At 38.4% G+C, this 27,498-nt stretch overlaps 2 protein-coding genes across 4 annotated transcripts; both read left to right on the forward strand.

Annotated features, from left to right (window-relative positions):
- The first annotated feature begins 3,550 nt into the window (after positions 1–3,550).
- Positions 3,551–4,812, forward strand: dtd2 (D-aminoacyl-tRNA deacylase 2). The gene is made up of 3 exons (XM_085391571.1): positions 3,551–3,885; positions 4,181–4,250; positions 4,357–4,812. The coding sequence occupies exons 1-3, from the start codon at positions 3,775–3,777 to the stop codon at positions 4,680–4,682; spliced, it is 507 nt and encodes a 168-aa protein (XP_085247697.1). The 5' UTR covers positions 3,551–3,774; the 3' UTR covers positions 4,683–4,812.
- A 9,595-nt stretch (positions 4,813–14,407) lies between these two features.
- Positions 14,408–26,871, forward strand: LOC146646082 (uncharacterized). 3 transcript variants are annotated; one of them, XM_085391536.1, is made up of 19 exons: positions 14,408–14,640; positions 15,278–15,401; positions 15,908–16,044; positions 16,139–16,308; positions 16,977–17,160; positions 17,437–17,690; positions 17,774–17,859; positions 18,004–18,065; positions 19,489–19,727; positions 20,917–21,106; positions 21,182–21,223; positions 21,319–21,439; positions 21,947–22,088; positions 22,171–22,335; positions 22,444–22,516; positions 23,844–24,442; positions 24,566–24,683; positions 25,173–25,242; positions 26,434–26,871. In XM_085391536.1, the coding sequence occupies exons 2-19, from the start codon at positions 15,278–15,280 to the stop codon at positions 26,760–26,762; spliced, it is 3,105 nt and encodes a 1,034-aa protein (XP_085247662.1). In that variant the 5' UTR covers positions 14,408–14,640; the 3' UTR covers positions 26,763–26,871. The 3 variants fall into 3 exon arrangements, with proteins under 3 accessions (XP_085247662.1, XP_085247661.1, XP_085247663.1); XM_085391535.1 differs by having other exon boundaries at positions 21,316–21,439; positions 26,434–26,870; XM_085391537.1 differs by lacking the exons at positions 14,408–14,640; positions 15,278–15,401; positions 16,139–16,308 and having other exon boundaries at positions 15,914–16,044; positions 21,316–21,439.
- The last annotated feature ends 627 nt before the right edge of the window (positions 26,872–27,498 follow it).

Consider the following 27,498-nt stretch of genomic DNA (forward strand, 5'->3'; position numbering starts at 1 on the left):
AGGAATCTGTAGAAAAATAGAAAATGTCCAGGTAATGTCCTGGTTCTGCAAGTACATTTTAAGATTTTTTTTTGTGAGGGCCAGTGTCCTGCAGGTTTTAGATGTGTCCATGATACAACACAGCTGATTTAAATGGCTGAATGACGTCCTCAACATGTCTTAAAGTTCTCCAGAAGCCTGGTAATGAACTGATCATTTGATAATATCAAAAACCTGCAGGACACCGGCCCATGATATGCTATACATATGTAGTCAGTTATGGCCAAAAACTCACCTTTGATTACTGACTTGCATTCACTTCATCAATGAATTGGAGTGAACACTTGTCCTACATTAACACTGTAGGGTCTTTACCTTACAATATAAAGTTACTTGAGACAGGATTTGTTGACTGTTAACTGGTGCTATATGAATAAAACTGAACAGATCTAAAGGTGCTCCTGAGATTTGCATTTATTAGAACAGGATGAATGGACGACCACAGCCCTCTCAGTACATGGCTGACAGGACTTTTCCCCACATAATAAATCAAACACAAAATAGATTAAGACAGATTACTATACCAAACTTAAAGATGAAAGTGCATTTAGTGGATTTGGTTTATCAGCTCTTACTTTTCAAAGACATTGAGGAGAAAAGTACAACTATAAGTGCTTGTTCTGATGAAGACTTTTAAACTGTAAACAGCAGCTAAGTGAATAAGGATCTGTGTCCACGAATCCGAGGCAGCGACAACACTGAAACGCCATAGTTCAAAATCCTCAATGCGCACCTTTTGTCCACTGTGTTCAAAATGCTCTCAACTGTTAAAGTAGAGGAGAAAAGTTTGACATATTTCACGACCATTAAACGTTAGAGAAGCCTCTCAAAAAGAGGTCACGGTTACTTCCCAAGCAAAAACCTCTGCTTGTGCTCACAAACCCTAAAAAGCAACAAATAAGACAATAATAAGACAAGTGACTACAAAGTGACACCAGAGGTTGGTGAAGAGCAACCATGAAGTGAGACATTGTGTGCACACCTTCTAGTGATACCACTCTTCATATACCTGTGTGATAAAGTCCTGGTAGTCCATCAAATTCCATCGGAGCTTTAAAGAAAATACACTCAGCTTTTCCTTGGATTTTCAGAGTTGTTCGGTTCATACAGGAACTTGAGCAATCACACTTAACGTGTCGCTGTTTTGCTCCACCACCTCAGCCAATAAGCCCGGTCACAATTTATTTTGAGGAAAAAAGAAACGAAAAAAAGACATTTTAAGAAGTTTGTTTTTTGGTGCTGTTGTTTACATTTAAGCTAAAATAAAAGTACAAAGTTTAGTATTGAGAAAAGTAAGGTCGGCAATGACTTCAGTCTTAGCAGAGGGCAGTGACACTATTGGTTTAACCCCAAAAAGATGATTTTGTTCATCTGGACGTACCTTTTGTGGATGGATGTTTTTCCCACTTAAAAAGGTACGTCCAGATGAACAGAATCAAGATTTCCATACACAGGCGATTTAGGTGCATTTAGAAACTACTGATTTACGTTAATAAGCGAGTGCACACATTTCCGGCCTCTTATCACTTAGATTTCTGAATCTTAAGAGTGAATCGATTTACAGCAGGAACTGCACACTTAGCCATCAAGCGTTTTGGTAAAGTAGCACGAGTAGTGTAAAGTTTTGTAGGGTCCTGTTAAAAATCACACAAGCATCACAGCACATCTGGCATATTTAGTTCCATTTATTATAAACTATAAATTCCAGTTATCCACTGATCAGTAGTTTTTGAGTAAATGAATGTCACTGATAAATCAGTGGTGATTCACCTGCAAGTGTTTTTATAAACTGTATTTTGTTTTTGTAGAACTCACCAGCAGCTGTATTTGAATATCTCCTGTTCCACTTTTCCCTAACCTGGAAGCAAAGGATGGCTTAATTCTGACTAGGACACAAACCTTGGCGCTTATCATAGACGTTACATTGTCCGTGCAGCAAGAGAGAGAGCAGTGACTACTGATTAAGATCATTCAGAAACGTGTCCCTTTCTGGCAGCTGTGGCAACTTCTAATAAGAAAGTTTGCATTCTTAGAACAATGCTGGGTCATGTGTGATGTGTCATCGTGTGAGGTGTTACATTTGGACTTAATTCTGCTCAATTAAGTGTTTTGATCTTTCATTAAATATGGCAACTGTGTGGTGTGCTGCAAGTTGAAACCCACTGTCCTCATGAGCACAGTATCTAACAACTCACCTGAAAAAACTGATTGAATTCAGCTGGACACAATGGTTTTCAGTGGGAGAAATGTTTCATCACTCATCTGTGACACTGGAGAAGTCACTTGGATGAGTGACAAAACAATTTTTCTTGGAAACATCCAGAGGAACTAAACCTTTGGGCATATCCTTGCCTGTAATTCATTCATCAACAAATGTTTTTATGTATAAATCTTTTCTTTTTTTTCAGATCTTGTTTCTCTTGGCTTAATTTCACAGAAGAAAACCTCTCTGGAGTTTAACACAAAAACTGAAGTCAAATAGTGAATTCACGTAAGACTGGAATTTATAGGAATAAAAAGAAATAAATACTGCTTAAGCTGAATAATTGTTGGGTTAAAGTTACTACTGAAGTTCTGTGTTCTCTCTCTCTCTCTGTGTAATATATATAATACACACACACACACACACACACACATATATATATATATATATATATATATATATATATATATATATATATATATATATATATATATATATATATAATTTTTAATAACATTTTTATAAAAATAGTTTTTATTTTAAATTAAATTGTTAAATAATAAATTAATTTAGTAATGTCTGAATAAATAAAATTATTTAAAAACGTATTTGTAAATGAATGTACAAAGGCATAATTTATTGTACAATTCATTATTCAAAGACAGAATTCTTTATTTCGATGCATGTGGCTCCTCCATGGAGTACTAGCGATGCCTTGCAGAATAATCTCTGCACAAAGGTGTCTGGAGTTACCTTGGGATATGCATTAGCCTCTCCTCCCACTCTTCCAGCAAGATCGTGCTGAGAGTCAAAGACAGGTGGCCATATCTCTACAGTCTTTAATGTAGATGTTGATAAGTTTCTGTAAGACTGCTGCTTCACTGATGATGTTCACATTAAGGAATAAACAGCACTTATAAATTCATAAATAGTTTGAACAGCAGAGGGCAGCATAAAGCAAAGCAGTGAATGAATGGGAGATTTCAACAATTACAGAAAAAAAAGATACACAGATGAAAATATGTTATTTTCATACAGTAACCTGATACCCTATGGAGGGACAGGTCTTTAAATATATATATATATTATGAAACACTTAAAAATTTACATTAAAAAAACACGTATCAACAACAGGGGATTAAAAAAAAATTATTCTTTATTTTTTCTCACCTATTTTGATCCTGAAACTCCGAACTAATTCTCTGAGTGGTGAAAGGTGCTGAAAAGTCCGTTTAAAGACGACACAGAGGAAAAAGGCAAGTAGGTAAGGACGGTATGCGAAAGTAGCGCGCAGTCGTGAACATTTCTGAACAGTTACAGCCAATGTCGACACGGAAGTGGGTTAAATGGGTCACATTTTTTTCTCATTCATTTCTCTCAGGTGTTAGAGAGGTTTAGCGCTTTTAGGGAGAGACGGTTAGTTAATATTATACATGTTAAGCAGTTTCTCCTGGACGCTAAAGCACTGTTTTGAAAAGTGGAGATTGTTAAGACGTATAAACAAAGGAGACAGGAGTTAAAGCCTGGCAGTAATGACGGAGAAAGGCTGCAATCCGGTGGCCCGGACGGTACTGCAGCAGTGTTTGCAGGCCAGGCTGCAGGTGAAACCAGCAGATGAACACTCCGAAGCTCAGTTTGTCCAGGTGAGAGACGCATTCTCTATCACTGCTTTGCAGACATAAACCAATCAGTGCTAGCAATACTGATAATATGCTTAAAAAGCTATCAATATAAAACAAAGACATTAAGTAAATATTGACAAAATCAATATCAATTACTAGTTCAGAAATACAAAGTAATGTATATATTGATTCACGGATGTGTGTGTCAGACCTTTTCCTATTTTGACTTTATATGTGTTGCACATGATGCAACATCTTGGAGAAAGGACATAATTTTTACTGTATTTAACATTTCTGCTTTTATCTGTACTCTCAGATTGAAAGAGGGATGGTGATCTACATCTGCTTCTTCAAAGGAGCCACAGATGACATCCTACCCAAGATGGGTCAGTGAATTTTTTACTTTTTTCTTTGTTCTTAATAGTGAACCCCTGCTTCCCTGTGAATCCCTCCACAGATGATAAAAAAAAGTTGTGTCCTCGCTCTGTCCAGTGTCCACGCTGTTGAACCTGCGGCTGAGCGAGTCGGATTCTGGGAAGATGGTGTCAGTGTTGGACCTTCCCGGGAGTTTGCTGATTGTCCCTCAGGCCACGCTGGGAGGAAAGGCCAAAGGCAGAGGCATGCAGTACCACAACAACATCAGCAAGGAGGATGGGCTGCGACTGTACAGCGCATTCGTTGCTCTGTGTGAGAAGGAGCTGAATGCTGCTGTAGCTGAGAGCAGCGCTGAAGTGACAGTAAAACACGGGACCTATGGTAACAGACAAGTGCTGAAGCTTGACACCAATGGACCATACACACATCTGATGGAGTTCTGAAGCTGAGCTCACCATCTCAGAGACAACATGTCATACTATTGTGTCTACCAATGCAGCTGGAAAGACTGATGTACTCGTATCTGAGTTGTGCATCTTTCAATATAAACAAAATAAAAGAGATTTAGAATTTGTCAGTTGTTTGTGTAATCGGCCAAAACTGGATTGTGTATGAAGGCTTTCTGATACTGTGGGACACTACCAGTCTCTACAAACACATGAAAAACTGAAAAATGAAGAGAGAAGGATGGAAATCCCTCAGCCAGACACAGACAGAGTGCTGTATTGTTTTTATTTATTGTTTAGTTAGACTGGGAGGAGCTGCTGGCACTCTTTTAGTCATGCCTTGGAATAATTGTTTTGCCTAACTGAACAAGTCGCCATGCATGTTGTTTTTCAGTGAGGCTTAAAAATGCTCTCAAAACAATCTATGCCACATGCTTTAGTGATGATTCTCTTATATTCAAGTTTTATTTATATTTCTTCAGCTTCTTCAGATGATGATAACATTGTGTGCCTTGTTAATTCTTTTAACAATCACTGCTTTGCCAAACTCAATCAAGTCACTCAAAAATTGTTTCTCATTCACTGTGGATAAACAATCAATCTCATGGCCTACGAAACACCCATCAAACAACCGAATGACTGTGATTCCATGGGTTTTGTGGTCCATCATAAATATTTCCATAAACCCTTTTGATTCTTATAATGAATAAATTGTAATAATTATTGGATACTAATAAGAGCATTACTTTCATTATTGTTCTTTCCTCCATCTCAGCATGCTGTGTTACTGTCTGATGATCACTGGAATGCATTACTCAGTTACTTTGTAAACAAAGGGATGCACTTGAGATCCCAAATCTCTCTAACTTCCACCCTACTTTTAAAATACCTCCTAACTTTAATGTGTGTAAACTTGATGTTATATTGCTACTCTAGCACTTCATTTTCTTGGTTATATTACCCTATTAATTCACATAAAATAAACAAATATAATAGCAAATATAAAAAAACAAAAGTAATAAACAATAATATACCAATAAAATAATCATACACATTTAAATAAAATTACATATTTGTGTATATTTACTTGCAGGTATTTGCACAGCTGTTGCATTCAGATTGATGTGGTTCTGGCAAAATTTAAACATGATAATTACCCAGCTGCAGGACAAATGTGTACAATTCTAGGAACTATAACTCACAGACAGTAATCATGTAGCTATATAATGAAATCATTAATACGATCTTGTTAAACAGTTTTTATACTACACTTTATCACTGCCATATAACATAAGATGTGAAACTTGTTGTACCATCTCACTATAGATGTAAGTAAGCTGGACTGCTGAAATATCAATACAATTTACCTCGTTCACCCATTCACGCTCACTCATAGAAGCACTTTTTGCTATGCTTTTCCATTTTCCAACAGTTGTGATCATAATATAAAATAAATGTAGACTTGTCTTTTTATAATGAGAGTTTACAGCACATGCTGTTTCGCTCTCTTCTCTGAAAGTTAAAAGGAAAGAAGACAATAACAGACAATAACAAAAAAGAGAAAAACAAGACAAGAGGAAAGTCAATAAATGATTTCAGCAACTACAAAACCTGCTGGTTTCAGGAGGAGTTGCCATAATAATATAAAGTAATCATACACTTATCTTTTTCTAATGAGTTTACAGCATTTGCTATTTCGTCCTTCGTCTCTTCACTGAAAGTTAAATAAAGATAATAACAAAAAATTAAATAAATAAGAAGAGTTACCGATCAGAGTTCTGATACAGTCATAGAATAAATATGTGTCTACTTATCTTTTAAAATCGGTCATTGTTCTTGTTTTCTCCATTCTCTCTGAAAGGCAGACAGCAGATGAAGAAAAGTAAGTTAAACAGCAAAGTAGACAGAACAAGTACCTCTCAGGATATCTCATAATGTGTGCATTTCTACTGGACACCTGTCCCAATGTTTCTCATAAGAATCGAATATCTTTGCCACCAAGCAACAGTGAATCATACCAAGAAAAATCTGAGGCATCAGAGTGAAAAATAAATAAATAAAAATCACAGTCAATAATAATTTGGGACATAAAGTCTTCAAAACTAAAATAATACTGTCATTTGATGACTTCCTAATTAAAATACACAGCTGGGGGAATAAAGGCTCTGTATGCCTCCTTTTAAGCCATCTATCTATGTATGTTAACTGGCACAGGTCAGTAACAGACCGGGTGTAAAAAGAGCATCTTAAGCTGGGAGATTTTGTCAGGCATAAAGATTAGATTAGATTAGATTAGATTAGATAGAACTTTATTAATCCCTCGGGTGGGTTCCTCTGGGAAATTCGATTTCCAAAAAAGCACAGCACCGACAGAAGTTACAGAGTTACAGAATATTATATATATATATATATACATAATACACACACACATATATATATATATACACTCAAAAAAGTCAACTAAGGCAGTTGTTTGATTAATTCAATAGACATTTGTCTATTTAACATGAACATATTGAGTTTAGGTTTTTAAATCATTATCAGTTGTTGGTTTAACATAAAATAACAAAAAGTTTAATGAACTAGATTTGCATTCTTCAGTTCAATTAAATGTAATTATTTTAAATCAACAACTCTAAAACCGATGCCTAGTGCGCATGCTCAAACTTCCCAAAAGTGAAGAGGCGGGAACGCGGAGAAGTTATATGTGTTCAGTGGACTGCCATTTCCCTCTGCGGAATCTTCCACAATACAGGTAAGTAATAAATAACTCAAAATATCTTAGTCAAACGAAGTTGTTTTGTCCATTAATTGTTTAACAATGTTTTTAATTCCAAATGTGTAAGTTGTCATTAGACAGCGGGAGTGGAGCAAATACAGTGAAAATCTGGTATTAGACGGTGCCAATCGGTACCGTCTAATACCTGATTTATAATCCGCTCTGGGTATATTTATACTATTATTAGCATTTCCACTTCATTGTTTTTCTTTTTTTTTTTTTTTACCCGTTTTTGCAGTTAGTCTTATAGTGTTTTTAGCGGTTATTGATATGTTTAATTCAATATTTAACACGTTTGTAATTCACTTTCAAAGTAAATGAAGTTAGCTAAAGCTAGTATGGTTGTCTCATTGAACTTCTACCTAGCTCTGTTAGCATTCACTTTGGTTTTAAATGACGGTTATTGCAAGACATGGTCTTTGTTCACTTTTTTTATTATCATTTGCATTTTTTCTTTCTTTCTTTCTTTCTCTCTCCTTTTATTTTAAGCATTCGGCCTCTCACAGTAATGCAAGTTAAACTAGCATGTGCGATTTGCTAAATATTAGCTGTGTCCAAATTCAGGGGCTGCATCCTTCGAATTGACTTGATGCTAGTGCATGGGAAAAAGAGCATAAACACGAGGTCAGAGGAAAAGGCAATGGCGGATAGTTATGAAAATTGCCTGTGGGACCTTTACCGCAACTACCAGCATCTTTATTGCATAGTGTGAAACACTGCTATTACATTTGGCAACAGATTGGATATTTATCTGTGAATTTTATATTGCAAGAGGTATTTATATGTATTTGTATTTTTTTTATACATTTGCAACAAAGTAAAAAAAAAATCCACTGTGGAATTTTTATAAAATAATTTTTTCTGTTTTCTTTACCATAGTAACACCACAAAGAAAGCTGACCCCTTTTTCTGATTGTTTGTGCCTCCTCTTTAATACATGGTAAGCCTTTTACCATCATATATTTTTTATGATAGTTTTATGATTTAATCAAAGTGAAAAAAAGGTGCCAATAAAACTATCCTTAAAACTGCTTTTCTTTTTTTCTTTCAGTGACTTGTATGTGGCAGTGCAAGCGTTGTTCCATCAGGGAGAGTAGTAGGTACAATTATTGAAACACTGTACAGGGCTCGCAAAATGGCTAGCCCGACGTCCCAGGGCTAGCGATTTTTCCAGTCGGGCTACCAAAATCTATCTCTGCCCTGCCCGTCGGGCTGTCATAAGAAGGAAAAATATATGTCAATGCTTCTGCATTCTTTCGGAAATGTAGCTGGGTAATTATGTCATTGGCATCGGTGAGCCACTGTCAATATGTGACATATTGAAATCGCGTTTGAATTTGCGCTTGTTTTTTGCTTTCACTTTGCAATCGCGCGACCTGTGTATAGAGAGCGACAGCACTGATCTGTGAGTGATGATAATTTGTGCACCAATTCCTCTGACATCGTCTTATCAATCGTTAGCTTACTATGCAAACATGACAAGTGAAATCTCCCGCAGCTTAAACATGTGAGAGGTTGATCGCGCAGACAATCGCTGAGTGTTATGTGAGTGCGTGTGTAAAAGCAGCAGGATATTAATTGTAGTTCTGCTTAGCCAAATAAGACAGGTCAGGGTGAAGAAGTGACAGCCAAAGAAAAGCTTACCACAAAACGGAAAAGTTATGACAAATCAGACTATAAGGCAAAAAGAAAGTGCAGCTTTATGGTTTCATGGACAAAAGAATTTCTGTGGCTGCAACATGATGAGCTAAATAACCAGGGCTGCACATAAGTGGTCCGCAGGTGCGCATTCGCTGTCAAAATAAAAAACGCGCACAAGATAAGAAGTTGCAACGCGTGTTTGCATACATAAGATTTTCTGGAGGAGGACATATTTGTTTAGAACTCTTAAATATGTCGAAGAAGCTCCTTTAAGCAATTACTTTGGTTTTCCTCCACCTCCAAAGAAATGTCAGAAGGAGTCCGAACCACAAAAGAAGCGCGAAAGTGATTGCAGGAGGTGAGCTGGCTTCAAACAAATGATGAACACACAGATGTGGTGCAGAATGTGCCGTGAAAATCCCACTCTAGCGGACAAAAACAGTGCCTTTTATATGGATGCAAACGTGCGTTGCAACTTCTTATCTGTTGCGCGTCTTTTATTTTGACAGCGAATGCGCACATGCGGACCACTTATGTGCACCCGTGTAAATAACATAATGTTCTGCCGGGTGTGTTGTTGGTTTTCCCTCGATTTCTGAGTCGACAAGCGCCTTTGTTACTGGGACCAGTCATTTTAAGAAAGGCCCCCATTAGAAATGGATTATTGCTCAGTCTGCAATATCTTTCCCAGAACAAACACCAATTGCAAATAATATACTAAAAATAAACCTGAAAAATCTGTTTAGAACAGCATACTGTGTTGCAAAGAGTGAACTACCACTGGTGCAATTTAGCAGTCTTTGCAAACTTCAAAAAGCAAATGGCCTAGATCTTGGTTCCACTTGCCTCTTACTTGTGACTTTAGTGGAAATTTCAAATTCAGTATCTGACACAGACTGATTCATGTCCTACACAGACAGCACTGATGTCTGCATGGTCTTCTAAAAGCAGCTTTAGTCAGCTTAGATGTGAAGTGAGTGAAATATACAGTTGCGTTTTTAATCAATGTATTTGTTCTCTATTGCAGATTGAGAAGGAGTTTCTGCGAATCACCACAAAGCCTCTGCTATCTACTTTCTTTGCCGAGCTTGACCAATACGCGCCACGCTTAATGGAAATCTTTCTGACCAAAGGAGGGACACGTGGAAAGAAAATAAGAGGTCTCATGCTTGCCATCTCCAAGGTTTGTATTAGGATTGAGTAGACTTTGTCATAGGCAGCAAAAATAACTTTTATTTGGAGATGAAGTTGTCAATTTTGTTTCGGCTTAACAATTGGTACATGCCAGGTTCTAACCTAAAGAATAATTATGCAAGTTAACTGATTACCCTAGCTTTAAGAAAAACAGACTGGTTTTGGCTCATATTATCTCCTCCTCCTCTCCAGCATGACAACATCCATACCAGACGAGCATGCATCTTGAAGTCTTTGTGCATCCACCTAAACGAAGACTATGAGAAGTTAATAAAGGAGTACTTGGTGAGCCATTGTGACAGCATGTTGTCTGTAACATTCTCATACAAATTGTGACGTTGCCTCAAATGCAAATCATTAAAATTAAAATTTTGAGATTAGCAACAAGACACCTGGTATTGGGGAAAGGATGTCTTGAATACCAAACAGTATTAAGCGTTGCAATAAAGAATTTCTGGAATTTGGTATTGGAAGGAAAGAAATTTATGCCTACTTAAACTTGATACACAAACATACAATGCATTTAACATGCATCAAGACTATATTGCTTTTGAATCTGTACTTGGATTAAAACAAGTCCTGTTGTTTTTTCATTGTTATGGTCATCAGTATTTGTAAATAGAAATGTCTATGAACTTTGAGCTGTTTAGTACTAACACTTCTATACCTGTTTTATTTTAGCAGCTGAGTTAGCCTTTTCTCGAGTGCTGTCCCCCTAAGTTACTCTTGCTACGTCCGACAAACAAATGGTTTCCTCTGCGCACCAATGGGTACCCGAATGTGCGAGCAGACATGCTTCATAATGTTCGGTACATTTACCTGGGAATGGGGCCATACACACTGTTTAATCCATTCACGTTGTTTTTGACTTTGTGAATGGAAAGAACACAACTCCTCCAGACACAATCTCTCGGCATATCGGTGGGCACACCGCTTCTCCATCTTGCTTGAGGTTAATGTTTGTCAGACACAGTAACGGTTGCTATAATGTGTAATTGGACAATGGCCCTTTCGGGGGAGGGGCCGGTGAGAGGTCAATTATGCCACCTCTTTTGACATGAGAGGTGTATTTTATAATTTATGTATTGGAGTAATTACTAACAACTACTTTAGTGGTGTAATTTTCTGTTTATTACTTTGACTACTTGGATTTTATGAACAGCATAGAAACAGTTGTTTAAACAATCTCTTAAATTTTACTTTGTTGTCTTATACTTTTTCATGTAGGATACGGACAGCGAGGCAAAAAGCTGCATGGAGCAAACTGTGATGGGGGTGTACGTCATCCAGAAGGAGGGTGCTGAACCTGAAGATGACCCAGAGGACGTTGGTGTCGTGATTGAGGGTGTGGAGGCTAACACTGATTTGGGTAACATTGCACAAGCATGTGCTCTGTTGTTTGGACTCATATACCGTTTGAACCTGAGCTACCCACCAGAACTTAAATGCACCTTTGAAGTCCTCCAGAAGATACTTTTAAATCTTGATGGACAAAAGCTGTCTTCAAAGGTACTATTTCTGAAAAACAAGCTTATGGGGTGAGAGCACTTGAAAATGACTGATAGGTCTTGAATGGTTCATTGGTGCAATGGTGATTTCCAATATATAATGTTAATATTTGAGTTGTTTATATTTTTTTTCTTTCATTTAAAACATTTTTTTTTAAGTTTTTGGATTCTCTCTGTTGGGCAATTCACCTTTTATACAGCACTGCAGATGATTTTTGTTTGTCCTTATATAGATGGCTCAAAATGGATCAGAAGTACTGACAGAAGTACTATGTTGTGTTTATGTATCAAGGTCCTGTAAAGTTTAAGACCACTGCCACCTGTTAAGTTCACTGTATTATTGTTTCCATTTTGCTTGCTAGCATGTTTTAAAACACAGCAAAACTATATTGCTAGCTGTGGAGGACTGCAACCAAAATTAAAAAAATAAATACAGAAATATAAAAATTGGTCAAACTAATAATTATTTCAATGAGATACACCAAACAAATATAGATTTTCATCACCTATGGAATTTTTTGTTGTTGTTGTATTGCCCCCAAAATATTTCTAATTATTTTATTTTATTTTTCCAAATTCACACAATTCGATTTTGTCACATGTTTTAACTTGCCAAGTGGGAGATGTATTTTTATCTTTTAGTTTAATTTTTTAAAATGCAGTCGATATATTGAGCAAATTTTGCATCTGTTTTTAGTTGTGGAAGCTTTGGTTCCAACATATTACCTATGTAAATAAGTATTCTAACATTTTACCTTTTGAAGTATATGCTTGCAGGTGTACAAAAATGGTAAGCTTTTATATTGTCCACTAAATCCAGTTAATAAAGATAATGTTATCATAATCTGATTGTGACTTTTTTTGTAAAGTAGTGGGTTTCTAAATGTGTAACAAATGTAAACAAATCTAATTGAAATAATTTGGTTGAAATGAGTGAGATCATTGCCTTGATTAACAAAGTAGTTGTTGAAACAACAAGATTTAATTCTGTTTTCCTAAACTTTTTAAATTGTGTAGAATGAATTAAAACAAATTTCACTCTACATACTTAAATAAATCACTTCAAATCAATGTAAGTATAGTATGTTGATCCAACGTAATCTGATTACATTAAACCACCAAATGCTAAATGTGTTGGTTTGACATGATCGAAAAGGGTTTATTGTACTTGGTTAAATTGTGTGCAAAAAGGGTGCCATGATTAAATTGTGTTCATCCAACAACAGATTTTTTTGAGTGTATAAATACAGAGACAATATAAATAAAATATACGAAGGGGATAAATAGAATAAATAGGAATAAAAATAAAAATACAAGTGAATTGCACATTTCAAGTATTGAGTCTATTGCACCGTTGACTATTTACAAAAGTATTGCACAAAAGGTATTGTACAGTGAGGTGAAGAGGCACTACAGCTTAGTTGTTCCCCCCTCCTTTGTCCTCCTGTTTCCCCTCCCTCTCCCCTCCAGGGAGGAGTTAAACAGTCTGATGGCGTGTGGGACAAAGGAGTTTTTAAGTCTGTTAGTTCTTGTCTTTGGGAGAAGCAACCTGTCACTGAACAGACTCTTCTGATTGTTTATGGCCGTGTGCAGAGGATGTCTGGCATTGTCCATAATGTCCATCAGTTTCTTTAATGTCCTTTTCTCTGCCACTGTCACCAGAGTGTCCAGCTTCATGCCGACCACAGAGCTAGCCCTCCTGATCAGTTTCTCCAGCCTGGATGAACAGAGGGTCACCAATCTGCAAAAATAAAAAAAACGAGAGACCAAACAAACAAACAAATAAAAACTGCATCTACAAATTGTGGAACGACTTCAGAATAATGCAGAGAATCAATATTGGATGGCTGTGGGTTTGGCAGTACTGCATTTAAAAACGAGCATTGATCTTTGTCCCCGTCTGGTGGAAACCAATTCCTCTGCCCTTGCTCCTTGATGGCTGGAAGTATCATTTACTTACTTAGACTTATTCGTCACGATCACATGACTCTGGTCTTGCAGAGAGAACAATGCGTCCTCCGGAGTTGCGAGGGGCGCTCTTGTTTCTGTCAGAGAACGGAAGTGAGCTACACTCAGTAAGCTTGGGTTACGGCAGCTTCTGCAACCTGTGTGAAATCATTCTTCTGTCAAGTGATGACCATGTGACAGCAATTAAACTTCCGTTAAAATTATTTCCTGTGAAAATAAAAGCACTGAAAACGCAAACAAACGACTACCATTCAAGAAATAGTTTTATAAGTGTACTTTATTTTCTTTTATATATGTATTTTCTTCCCATCACTACCCATTCGTAAAACGTTGGGGTTTTTTGGTATAGCTTACTCATTTGATTCAACTTATTGTTGTTTGTTCAAAAATATCATATAAATCGTTTTTGAATGAAATATATCATTATAATGTAATTTATTACTATAGAATACTTGGCATGACTCAGTCCCTGCGACCAACATAATACTTGTAATTGTTTCGCGAACATGAAAAAAAATGCACTTTTCGTTTTTTAAGGGCTAATTACTTAAAAAAAATAAAAGAAAATGAAAAAATAATTGACAAACGTAATAACCCTTATTTTGAAATTATCCATACCGGAACGTGAAAGATTATTACTGCGGGACAAGTTTGCGCGGAACAAAACGCCACAGTTAGCTATTAATTTGCTCTTAAAATATGTTTCTTTAGAGCACGTGTGTATAAATTCAGATAATTTGAAAGAAAAAGATTTAATTATTTGAAGAAATCTGTGGGAAAAATAAGTACTTGCAGTAGAATTTATGTTAAAAGTTGGAACCGGTGTAACGAGGATTTGTGTCGAATAGACGAAAGATGATCTAAGGTAGGGAAACGTCTGCTTATTTCACGACACGTTTCCACAATTAAAATAATGTCGGTTTACATTTGCGCATGTGCGCGCCACAAGAGCAGGCCTAAATATGAGACTACGTTTTTTATTACAAACCTCTCGGCATTTACTTTTTATTTTTTTATTTTTGTACTTGTCAGTGAACTAATTGATTAACAGTAACTAAATGTTAATTGCTTGTTTTAAATAAACCACCGCCAAAAGCCAAAGTGAGTCAACACATTATTGACAGAATACCAGTTATTTAATCATAAGCACCAAGAAAGAGAGAAAATTCATATTTAGTTCATAATTGACAGACCATTGTGAACTTGCCTTTAAAATTTACAGTATTTAATGAAACATTTTAACTTACTATTGTTCAGTATGTATTGTACCTGCATTTTCTTGGATATCATTTATTACAACAAAACGTTATCATGTACTCATATTTTCCTATAGTGATGTCTTTAATTGACTTCTTCTGTCCAAAATACAGACCAAAAAGTGATTTAAAATTTGTCATCACAGAAGGCAAAGCTTGTAATTGCAATAATCTTTTGTGATTGTTAAAGTTTTAAATCACCTTTCTTAACCTCTCTGTCCTTGTTTCCCACTTTTCCACCTGCAGATGCCCTCTTATGCCTTTCTGGATTGTTTGGAGCATTATTTACTGACAGGAAAGTTTCAAGTAAATACATCAAAAAGCTGGAAAAAGCTGGTCTCTAAAGATAGCAAAAAGTTTACTTACAAAGGTACAGTAGATGTTACACACACAAAAAAAACAGTTCTCAATGTTTGGCAGCATCAAACAAAATGTTTGTATGGTGTTGAAGAGACATTAATTGAAGTTTAGCCAGCGCTGTGACCCTGTGCTCAGTTTGGTGTAATACCTATATTGACCACAAGATGGTGCTTTGTTGTGAGAACTACTACTACTACTGTTGTGACTAAAATTTATATATAATTCATTGTGCTACATTTAGGTGGAAGTAAAATTTCTGATATGTTTTTAGATCATTTTAAGTTGAAATTTTGAATAGCTAATTAAATATTAAAATGTATGGATTGAAAACCATTGAACCATTGCCACAAAAGTTGTTCCAGTAACGTCACATCTTCAGAATCTATGAATTACCCAATGTTCATACACCCATGAACATTTTGTAGATCACCTGGATAATGCATGAGAGAAAGCACTGCACTGAATATAGCCTTTCAGTCACTTATTAGGAATGTTGCTGAATGCTCAAACCTCCAGATGGCTGTTTGTGGCGGTCTTATCGAGGCCGCCTCCTCCGTGTCGTTAGGAGTGACGAAGAAATACGTGAGATCCTGATACAATACCACAATAACAACAACCATGCGCGCCGGGAACGGGCAGTAAGGGAAATAATGGTGAGTTTAAATGAGGTGTGTTCTTTAAGTCACCAAAATGGTTAAAATTAAGGCTATTCATAGAAAAGTGTTTTAACTCTTGATGTCCATCCAGCTGATGTATTACTGGGTTGGAGTGACTGCGGCAGTGAAGAACTGGATAAAGGCTTGTGACGTTTGCCAGAATCAACCTACTAAAGAGCTAGCTAATCTGCGCGTCCAGTTTTGCCTGGTTTATGGTTGTGATTCTTCCAGTTACATACACCCTGAGATCACCTTCCACAGGTCAGGTGGCGTTACACACTGGGCTCAATTGTCTCAGATCTAAAACAAAAAAATTGTATTTTGCACAAAGAATGATTGAATAACTAAAACAGAACTTACCATTCATGTTGTAATAATATGTGAATGACAGGTTGCCATAACTTGCCGTAATTTGTGTTATGTGTGTATAAATTGACAAATAAGAACTTTTTCCAGTCAATACACATTTTAAAGATATGAAGATGTGAGAGAGATCTAGAGATAAAGTCAGCCAGAAGAGGTCAGATTTCAGGCAGTTCTTTAAAAATAAACAAATGAATTTCATATGTAATGTTTTAACCGCGGGAAGGATTTTAATTTGAAGAGACATGGTATTAAGCATCCTAAGAAAATAACTGATTTGTTTGGCACTTTTTAAATTACAAGCGGAGATAGCAGAGGGCTAAAAAAGCTTATGGGGGCTTTGGAGTTGAACCATTTTGAGCTATGAGCCACCCAGGATTTCACTTTGATTCACTGAAGACAAAGTATTGTTGGAACACAATATTCTTGTATTTTCCAGAGTGCATTTACTTAGAACTATAGTGGACCTTAAATGGAGCCTTGTGGTACACCACAGGCAGACTTGGCTTTTGTTCAGCTTTCTCTGTAAGTTCTCCAAAGCAAAACTGGCCTTTGTGCATCTGCAGGTTTCCAAAGGACCCCGGGCAGCGGCAGAAATGGCTGACAGTTGCGCAGAGGGATGAAGGCTCGCTGCGCTCAAACTCCTACATCTGCTCCCGACACTTTGACCCATCCTGCTATACCCTGAATGAGGACGGTCAGCCGACACTATCATCAGATGCTGTACCCAGCATCATGCCCGATGAGGAGGTGACACAAAAGACTGAGAGCACATTAAAAACCTGTCAATTGTAATTAGCAAGTCTGCGGATTTACTTTTGGGTTTTTTTTTTTACTCACTTCATTCTTCTTAGTGTTTGGACCTGCATATTTACTCATTTCATTACAAAATTTGCAGTGCTTTCAGAAACTTTAACAGAATTAGGCAATAGTGCTTTTTTCCCATCCAGTCCTGCAGAAGCGTACTAAGAGTGTGGACTTGAGTTAGTTCTCAGAGCTGATCAGGTAAACCTATGTGCCTTTCAGGTGCCCATTCCTTCAGATGAGGAAGTCCTGCTTTCCAACACGCTGGAAGACCTCATCTCTGCAGCTGCTGCTAATACCGAAACCGAAAAGCCCCCTCATCCAGCCACTGATCAGTCGGAAACCCCTATGGAGCTGCAGGAACACCAGTACTGCTCGTCAGTTCCAGACTCCACCGCAGTCCAGACAGTGAAGGAGCACACAAGGAGGAAGACTGTCATTGAGCCAACTTTCACCACGTACAACCATGTCGCCAGGTATGTGTTTGATGACACGAAAACTTCACACCCATGTGACGCATGTTCGTTTAAATTAGCATGTTTTCTTTTGCATACTTTAGATATCTGAGCCACAGGATTTTACCAACGCAAAGCAAGAAAAATAGAAGTGCCTTAAAAAGGATGGCCAAGCGCTTTGGCCTAATAGGTGAGTGGAAAGGGTTTTAAACACAACAAGCAATACTCATTTTTATTTGACTGCTTCAGTGCTCTAAAGGAACACATTAAATCATTTATAAAGGTGCTGAAATGTTCATAGTAAAACTTTAGAAATATGTCTTTTCTTTTTAAGATGGAGTGCTGATGTACACACGGGCTTCTCGACCTCTCAGCGTGCCACGCAGCAGAGAGGAGGTAATTGCTAGCTTACAGATTTCAAATGAAGACCTTTTGTGCTGGTGGTCAGTGGTCAGCGGAGGAAACACTTTGTTTTATGACAGTTTACGCCTTATTATAACACATCTGGAAGTGTTAATTTCAGAGACTAAACACAACTGGTTAAAACCATCAACTAATCTGTATCTTTACATCACTGAGGAGTGGATAATGGCATCTTAAAGTGAAAGAGATTTTCACTTTAAGTACAGGTTATATTCTTTATTTAGTTCTTGCAGAAGCTAACAACAATGAAAATTCGTTCAGCAGTTATAAATGGAATCAAACAAAACAGTCAGCCATTAATTTCATCTGACCCTCATCACTTCATCTGCTGCTCTTCTCATGACCCTCTGAGATTGTGTGAGCTGGCAGGTCCCCGTTTTCTGCAGGTTGTGGTCCTGTATGGACCAGCTCCGACTCGTAGTCAGACCACATCAGGATCCTCTTCAGTTTGCGTTGAGAACGCCATCATCTACCTGCTCAATCGTGTCTGCACCCATCCGTACTAGCCAGCGAGCACTGCGAGTGTCATGTTTTTTTAACTTTTCCAGTGCATTCAACCCCATGAGGCCAAACCTCCTGGGTGACAAGCTGAGAATGATGCAGGTGGATGCTTCTCTGGTGTCTGAGAGGCAGATGTTGTCCAGGATAAAGACAATGCTGGACAATACCTCCCACCCACTCCATGACGTGCTGGCTGGAACACATTCAGTGAGAGACTGAGATTACCAAAGAGCACCACTGAACGACACAGGAAATCATTCCTGCCTGTGGCCATCTCCCTGTACAACTCATCCATCTAATAGCTACACTGTAAACACTGCAATAGTTACACCCTTTTTGCACATGCTCTTTTCTACTCTGTAATATTCTTGTGAGTTATTGATATTTATTTATAATGATCTCTGTTAATTCTTGATATTTATAATTGAGTGATTTGTATATATTAGCGCTATCTTTTTAAATTAGTAAAATCTGTAACATATTGTATTGTTTAAATGGCTTAGTCTGTTACTGTTACTGCCTTGGAGCAACCGTAACCCACATAATTTCCTTGGGGATTAATTAAGTATTCTGATTCTGATTCTGTATGGGCCACTTGGTTCTGTCACCTTTGCACCTGGAGCACTACACCAGTGTCCTTTTTGCAATGAGCATTAAGGTGTCTTCGTGTTGTTGGAGGAAGCCTCCTAAGAGCTCCAAAATCCAGGATTTTTTAAATACTGTTAACATCTCTATTTGCACATCTTTCCTCAGCCCATGCCTCAACTATTACTCAGACTGACATTGCATGATCACATAAGTCTTATGTGATCTGTAATTTGCATAATGGTCTTACAAATACTATTAAATATCCAACCATGCTTTGCTAACCAACTGTGCTTCCTTTTGATCCCAGGTAAACTCAATCCTGCGAGAGTTTCATGACAGCAAGGGCCACTATGGTCAGGGGGTCTGCCAGCAAGAAATTTCAAAGCACTTCCACTGGGGCAGCATGACTCGAGACCTGGCTAGTTGGATCGCCAACTGCCAAACCTGCCTTAACAGAACCAAGAGGAAGTGGATGCGCTGCAGTGTTCTTGGGTGCACAAACTGCTGTGGACCAGTAGAGAGACGCCTGGGCCTCACCTTCCACAAGTATGAATCGTTTTTTTCTTGATTGTTTGCTGCTTATACTACGAAAGTAAACAGAGAAACACAGAATTAATTAATGAAAAAATAATAGTCCTAAAACCTTTAGGACTTCTGCGATAAAACATACGGTGTTCGCTCCTGTTCTGGTGAGAGTTTAGTGTGCAGATTATGCTTTATTTTTGCTCATTTCTGTTATTTTATCATGAATGTGATGTCACAAAGGCAGATGTTATTCCTCTAAGTTAAAAGATCAGGCGTTTAAGCTAACTGCTGGGTTAGCAATGTTTTTATTTCATACTTATATGTTGAGCTGTTTTTTTTAAATAGGTTTATCTGGTGCAGATAAAGTACATGCACAAAGTATACAGAGTTTTGCTTATGTTTATACCAAGTGCATTTGGAAGATGGTCGATCAGAAAATTAAACTGGGTTTTAGAGAAGTTGTTATTGATAAGCTGCTGCTTTTGTTTTAGCTATAAGATGAACCTGCCCTGAGCCAGAATAAGATAATTTAGTTTGTGTTTTTGAAATTTGAAGCATGGAGAACATAATAGAACCACTTTAACCACTTCTATATCTTACTTTGTTCTTGAAAGGACAAAAAACCCCAATAAATATTAGTTTTTGTGCTATAGGTTTTGGACCATTATACATTAGAAATCAGTAATGGTGCATTTGACTGAATATAATTGGTACACTTAAGAATTGATGTTGCTTTTGCAGCACAAGGATGCCCAAATATTGTTCAGGGAAGGTTTGAAGAGCACAATAGCTTTGAGGTGTTGACTTGGTCTCCAGATTCAATCAATCCAACCAAGCATCTGTGGGATGTGCTGGACAAACAAGTCGGATCCGTGGAGGGCTCACCTTAAAACTTACAGCACTTAAAGGATCTGCTGCTAATATCTTGATGCCAGATACCACAGCACACCTACAGGGGTCTAGTGGAGTCCATGCCTTGATGAGCCAGAGCTGTCTTGGCAGCAAAAGGGGTACCAACACTTTGTTAGACAGGTGGTCATATTGTTATGCCTGATCAGTGTACTCTGACATGTTACTTCTTGGCTACTTAATGCAATACCCCAAATAAGGCTAAAGGCCTGCCCTTAAACCCATATTAATCATGTAGCTGTGACTTCAATGTGCTTTGGTAAAGTGTGCGTACTTCTTCATCATTAATATATTACCCTAGGTTTCCTCTTCACAATGCAACTCTGTTGGCAAAGTGGTTGAAGGCTACCGGCCGTCCAAACTGGCATCCTCGGCTCCGGTCTTCCATTTGTTCGATACATTTCACTGACGACTGTTTCAGCCATAGTGGGGAGGTCATCACCCTAAATCCAGATGCTGTGCCTGCACTCTCGGTCCACACGGACTCCGCAGTGAGCATCACAATTACTTAGTATTATTAATGCAACAGTGTCACAATTCTAATAACTGATCTGTTTCCTCCAAAGGTCCCATCCAGAGGGGCGAGCCAGCCTGCGGTGGGGGAGGAGGTATGTTGTAGATTTGTCAGGTTGACAAAATTTTATTTGCTGCAGAGATTCATGAACCATATGTATTTACATGATCTACGTCTCTGTGTTAGCAGGCCATTTTTGCCAAGTACGATGCTGTGGAGCTCTACCTTACCAAACGCACTTACCCACCTGGACTGAACTATGTAGAAAAGAACACCTTTAGGAGGTTCTGCAAGAAGTTTGCCATTAAAGGTTCGTACAAATCTGTGTGTTCAAAACTCCTAAAAACAAAATACTAATAATGCCTGTGTAGTGCATTTTCCATGATAAAACACAGGCATGCAGGTATGCATAACAAAGGAGTTTTAATTCCAATATTATTTAGGAAAAGAACGTCAATATTTTATACTATGCACTGCTGGGAACACAAACTTTAAAAAGGGTGGTGGGAAAAATCTCCTTAATAAAAATAGAACCCATTATGCTAATGTCCAGCTTCAGATTTCTGTTCTTCATCTTTGTATGAGTCATATTTTAAATTAGAGCCCTGCGACAGACTGGCGACCTGTCCAGGGTGTACCCCGCCTCTCGCCCCATGACAGCTGGGATAGGCTCCAGCTCCAGCAAAAATCCAAATATAATGATACAATATACACAATGGCACTTGTGCCTCTGCTCAAACATAACTGGAAAGACAAAGGTGTCAATTAGTCTGTTTCACACTGTGCTGTAACATTTACCCTACCCCTGCTTTCCCAGACGGTGTTCTTCATACGGTGAAGGGAGACCAAATGCGTTTGGTTCTGAGGAACAGGCAGCAAGTTGAAACCGCGCTGGTGGACTATCACAACGAGCTCAACCACCTCAACGTCAACAAGTGTCTCAGACTGCTGAATGAGAGGTTTCCCCTCGCGCTGTTTCTCGTTAGTGACACGTTTCAGTCAGAATCATCAACACGGTCTCAGATCTGAACTTTCTTACAGATACTTCTGGAGAACCATGAGGCCTGATGTTGTGCAGTGGATCAACAACTGCTCTCAGTGCAGCATGAAGAAGACGAAGAAACCGAATCACCAAGCAGAGGCGAGAGGTTTAGCGGTTCAGACATCAGCTCAACTACAGGAACTGACATCTCATGACTTAGACAGGTAATTTCTATCTTAGTATCTCAAAGTACTAGTGAACTGTTGATATGGTTTCCCCATTTTTATGTCTAATATCTACCTGCTCTTCTCTCTCTGTCTGCATGTTGGCAGTGCGAATGATGAGGATACTGATAGTGATGGTGATGCAGAGGAGCAGCTGACAGTGAATTCCAAGGACACAGTGGTGGGTTTGCCAAAGCTTTAGCTCCTTGACTGACCACTTAGACAGGCTCCAAATGGGAGTCAGAATAAAAAAGCACTTTTGCAGCTTCCTACTCAAACATTTTAGGATAATTTCTGCATTCAAACATACAGTGGCTTGCAAAAGTATTCGGCCCCCTTGAACTTTTCCACATTTTGTCACATTACAGCCACAAACATGAATCAATCTCATTGGAATTCCACGCGAAAGACCAATACAAAGTGGTGCACACGTGAGAAGTGGAACGAAAATCAGACATGATTCCAAACATTTTTTACAAATAAATAACTGCAAAGTGGGGTGTGCGTAATTATTCAGCCCCCTGAGTCAATACTTTGTAGAACCACCTTTTGCTGCAATTACAGCTGCCAGTCTTTTAGGGCATGTCTCTACCAGCTTTGCACATCTAGAGACTGAAACTCTTGCCCATTCTTCTTTGCAAAACAGCTCCAGCTCAGTCAGATTAGATGGACAGCGTTTGTGAACAGCAGTTTTCAGATCTGCTGAAAACTGCAAGCCACTCTATTTATGGTGGTTGATTTTTTTGTGTGTTTATTTCAACATCCATTTGGATATTGGTAGTTTTTGGCTCCAAAAAAACACAACAACACAGTGGCAGTCAAAATGCTCATATAGGAAGCAATTTCGTGACATCATCAGTCTCCTATGCCTGGTACAAACATTTTTATTAAAAAAAAAGAAGAAAAATAATCTGTCAGCTTGTCTTGGGATCCAAGTTTTTCTTGTGTTGGAGCTGTTCAGTTGTTGGGCTGCTTCAAGCTAATTGGCCTTTCCATCCAGCAATCACTGGATATAAATCAGAAACCTCATAAGAGATAAGTACGGCACTCAAAAAGCTTGATTTGATAATTCTGCAGCAGTTCGTTGAAGAAATTCTAGAGGAAAAAGAAGCTGTTCTAAAAATCTCAGACAAGATCAAATCTGTCGCCGGTCAGCTTTTCTGAAAATCTTGTGAATGTGATAACTTAAGAACGAGCCAGCGTAGGATTTTGAAATTGATACCATTGGTGTATCTGCTAGGAGGCTGAGGGCTAGCACTGGCAGCTGGCAGTATTTTTCAATTAAGATTAGACAGATGATTCTATGCATGCACATTTTATGAAACAGAAGTTACTTAGATACCAGAGCTCAGATAAATGGCTGCAGGTAGCACGAGTTGTTTCTAGAAGAACAAAACAGTAACAGTTCAGCCTCTAGTAAAGAACTAGCTCATGCTCTGCCACCTCCTTAATTATGTTGTATGTAAGTTATGAAGTTGAACTGACTTTGTCTCCCATCTCACTTGTAGGATGAACCTTCTTCCAGTTTGTCCTCCCAGACTGAAATTCACGATAATCCTCAGCCCAAAATTCCCATCCTCCTTCACCTGAAAAATCCCATCAACTTACAGCCCAGGTCTCCCAAAATCCCCTCTGTCACAAAGCTCTTGTCTATGAAGAGAATGACTTCTTCGCATTTTGAAATACATAAGGATCCTGAAAGCTCTAAGAAGCAAAAAAGGATAGAGAATCCGATAAATCCCCAGCCAGAGAAGCTTGCACAGCCTCAAGAACAGGAAAAAACAAGTAGCCCTCAGGGCAACAATGGGACACAACACTGCATCCAAGCACAGCTTGTTTTAGAGCAGCATGCTCCACTGCAGCACATTCAGGCTCCAAGTCAAAAAAGTCCTCCAGAGGCACATACATCAACCCAAATCCGAAGTCATTGCAGTGTCCAGCGCACAGTGAAGAAGAAAAGAGGCCCAGAGGCAGATTCTTCAGCTAAATGGAGCTCTAGCAGTGGTCTGGAGCCTGTGATGGCCCTGAGCACCAAACCCTGGCCTGTCTTCACCATCGGTAGCTCTGCTGTGGAAAAAACTGCAAAACCCTCGCCTAATGCTGACAGGTGCAGCACAAAATATCAGTCTTTTTATACCTATTTTCATTATTTCATATTCTGATTTTGCTGGCAGGTGGTGTTTGTCAGAGGTTTAATGGGTTTGTCGTCTGTTTTTGTGTGTCCGAGCAGCTCAGCTGTTTTTTATAGGCCCATCAGGCTTCAGGCCCGAACTGTCATTCAGCAGTGTAGTCATGCAAAGATTAAGCTCAAACCTGCTGTGGATGGAGCAGATGCTCAGTGGGCAGAGGTGGGTGCGTTTGTTTTTCAATGTATTTTATTTAATTAAGTCTTTGTCTTGTCGTGGAAATGTAATAATCATGTCCTGCTGCCCCCTGCTTTGGATTTTGGTGTACTTTTATCATACATTTGATTAATACAATAAGTTATATTTTGTGTGATGGTGGTTTATTAACAGTTACTGGATTAATTTAATCAGTTCTCATAAAACTACTGTATTTAAATCAGTCTAGTCACACACTGTTCGGTGAGTATAACCCCATCGCGTGTGGATATTGAGGTTTATGACTACTCAAACCTTTTCCATGTTCAGAAAGGATATACAGTGTAACCGGCTGAAGGACGAGGCATAATGTGGCACTTTATTCTCATAATTAATGAAATGTAAATGCTTACTTGAGGTTAAAACATTAATGTGTGAGACTTTGTTTTTATGTGCGATCCTGTAAAGTACCCAATTAATTATTATTGTTTCCACGCTGTGCCTCCCTCTCCTTAGATTCAGCAGGGATTGGTTGTCTATGTGTGTTTCTTTCACGGAGCCACTGAAGATGTGACAAATGAGATGGGTGAGTTACTGCTGCACATGTTAGCTGACTCACAGTAGCTAATAACCAGAAAACGGTAATAGCAGCTTAGACAAATGAATTTAAATTAACTACTGAAAGTTGCTCACCTTAAATTTCTTATAGAGATCCAGAAATTGGTCTTTGAGCCAAAGTGGAAAAAAAAAAAAAGTGTCAAACAGCACTTTGGGAAAAAAAAAAAAAAACCCATAAAACATGTAAAAGTTATCCAAACAACTCAAACACAGTATGTACGCTCACTGCTCTTAAAGGCAATGATCTTATCAGCTAAGAAAAGGAAACTCGGGCTATAGTTCACACAGGCTGATCAAATTTAGACAACAGAAGACTGTAAAAGCATTGCCTGGTCTGATGAGTTTTTCTGCTGTGACATTCTGACAGTAAACAACATGAAAGTGTGGATCCTGCAGGTTGGTGTGGGTGGTGCATGCGTGAGTGTAGGATATTTATCTTGGCACACTCTGAGCTGCTTGGTACCAACTGAGTGTTGTTTAAACACCACAGCCAACCTGAGTATTATTGCTGACCATGTCCATCCTTTAGTGATCACGCTTTACTCACCACCTGATGAGTAAAGCGTGATCATGTGCGATTGTGTTATGTCACAAGGCTCGGATCATCTTAAATTGGTATCTTGAACATAGCATTGAGTTCATTGGATGAGGTGGAACTGGAGATTCATGTTATGGATCAGCTGCAGCTGTGTGATGCTTGCATGTAAATATGAACCAAAATCTCTGAGGAATGTTTCCAGCAGGGATAGCTCAGTAGGTAGAGTGGTGGCCCCATGATCGGAAGGTCGGGGGTTCGACTCCACTGAACGTCTGCCCTGAGGTACCCCTGAGCAAGGTACCGTCCCTACACACTGCTCCCCGGGCGCTGCACTGGCAGCTGCCCACTGCTTCACTGGGTGAATGGGTTAAATGCAGAGGAACTATTTCCCTATGGGGACTAACACGCACACTTTACTTTAGCACCTTCCTGAATTCATGCTAAGAATTAATCCAGGTCTGAAGGCAAAGGGGGATCCAAGCAAGGTGGACATAATATGAATTTAAGGGGTAATCTTATGTTAACAGGATGACAAATTTATGTATAACTAAACGTAACAGTCAAACAGATTTCCATCTTGTGGCCTAAGGCTTTGTCTGTTTTCCACCGTGTCCTCAACAGCCAACACTCTGATGACTACCAGGCTTTTCCGGAAACATTCCGGGCATTGTGTGTCCCTCCTGGATCTTCCTGGAAGTATTTTATTTGTCCCCCAAGACTCCCTGCTTGGGAAGCCAGCACCCAACAGAAGGATGCAGTACAAGGGTGGATGCGAGCTGTGGTGGGGTGCTCAGCTCTTCTCAAGTCTGGTCTCCGCCTGCAGAGAACTCATGACAGGTTCAGCGAAGTGCACAAATGCAGGTGTAAAGGTAGAACATGGACTCTATGGACGGAAACAAGAAATCGCCCTGAACTCTGTGGAGCCGCAATCTGTGCTCCTGGAGTTCTGAGGTACATCTTAACATCAGTGTGGGACATTCAGTACTTCATCTGGGCTTTCTTCCATCCCTCATGTAAAGGTTAAACTAGTGTTGTGGAATTTTCATGTTAATAAAATCTGCAACAAGGTCAGCTGTGGTCAAGCTATTTTAATTACTGCATGAAGGAGAGACAACACATCAAATATCACAGTTCTGCAGAATCTTGACTAAAATACTCAAAACAGTTGGAAGTTCTATATCAATTTTTTAGGACTCTTCCATATTGTATAAATCACAGGAAAAAAATGTTCTAATGAATTTTTATTCATCCATAAAAGTAAAACACTCAGCAAAGAAATGTAACATTAACCCTGTTGAACAAAGGAGTTTTTAAAACGAACCCTTCTGCATTTCTTGCTACATTCAAATTGTAAAGCTAAAAAAAATAAAAATAACTGTAGGGCTTGTTGAAAAGCAATAAATGAATAAGAAATAATTAGCTTACACAACCTGAAAGCTCAAATATTGCAATGATCAATTTGAAATCAAAAAATTAAGTCACCTGGACTCAAAACGTAACAATAATGCGTTTTTGCAGTAACACAGAAGCCGTTTCTGGTCCTGACATTTCATGTAATGGTTTCAAAACAAAAATATTTTGACCACTAGACAACTTTGATCCTGAGGTTTTTGTCCTCTTACCCAGTTTAGTTTTTTCTGTCAAGGACGCAAAGATCTCCATTATTAAAATAATGAACCTATTTTA

Source organism: Rhamphochromis longiceps, linkage group LG19, assembly GCF_057381845.1.
Source record: "Rhamphochromis longiceps isolate RC_006_pf linkage group LG19, R_longiceps_female_GT1.1, whole genome shotgun sequence".
Lineage (NCBI taxonomy): Eukaryota > Metazoa > Chordata > Actinopteri > Cichliformes > Cichlidae > Rhamphochromis > Rhamphochromis longiceps.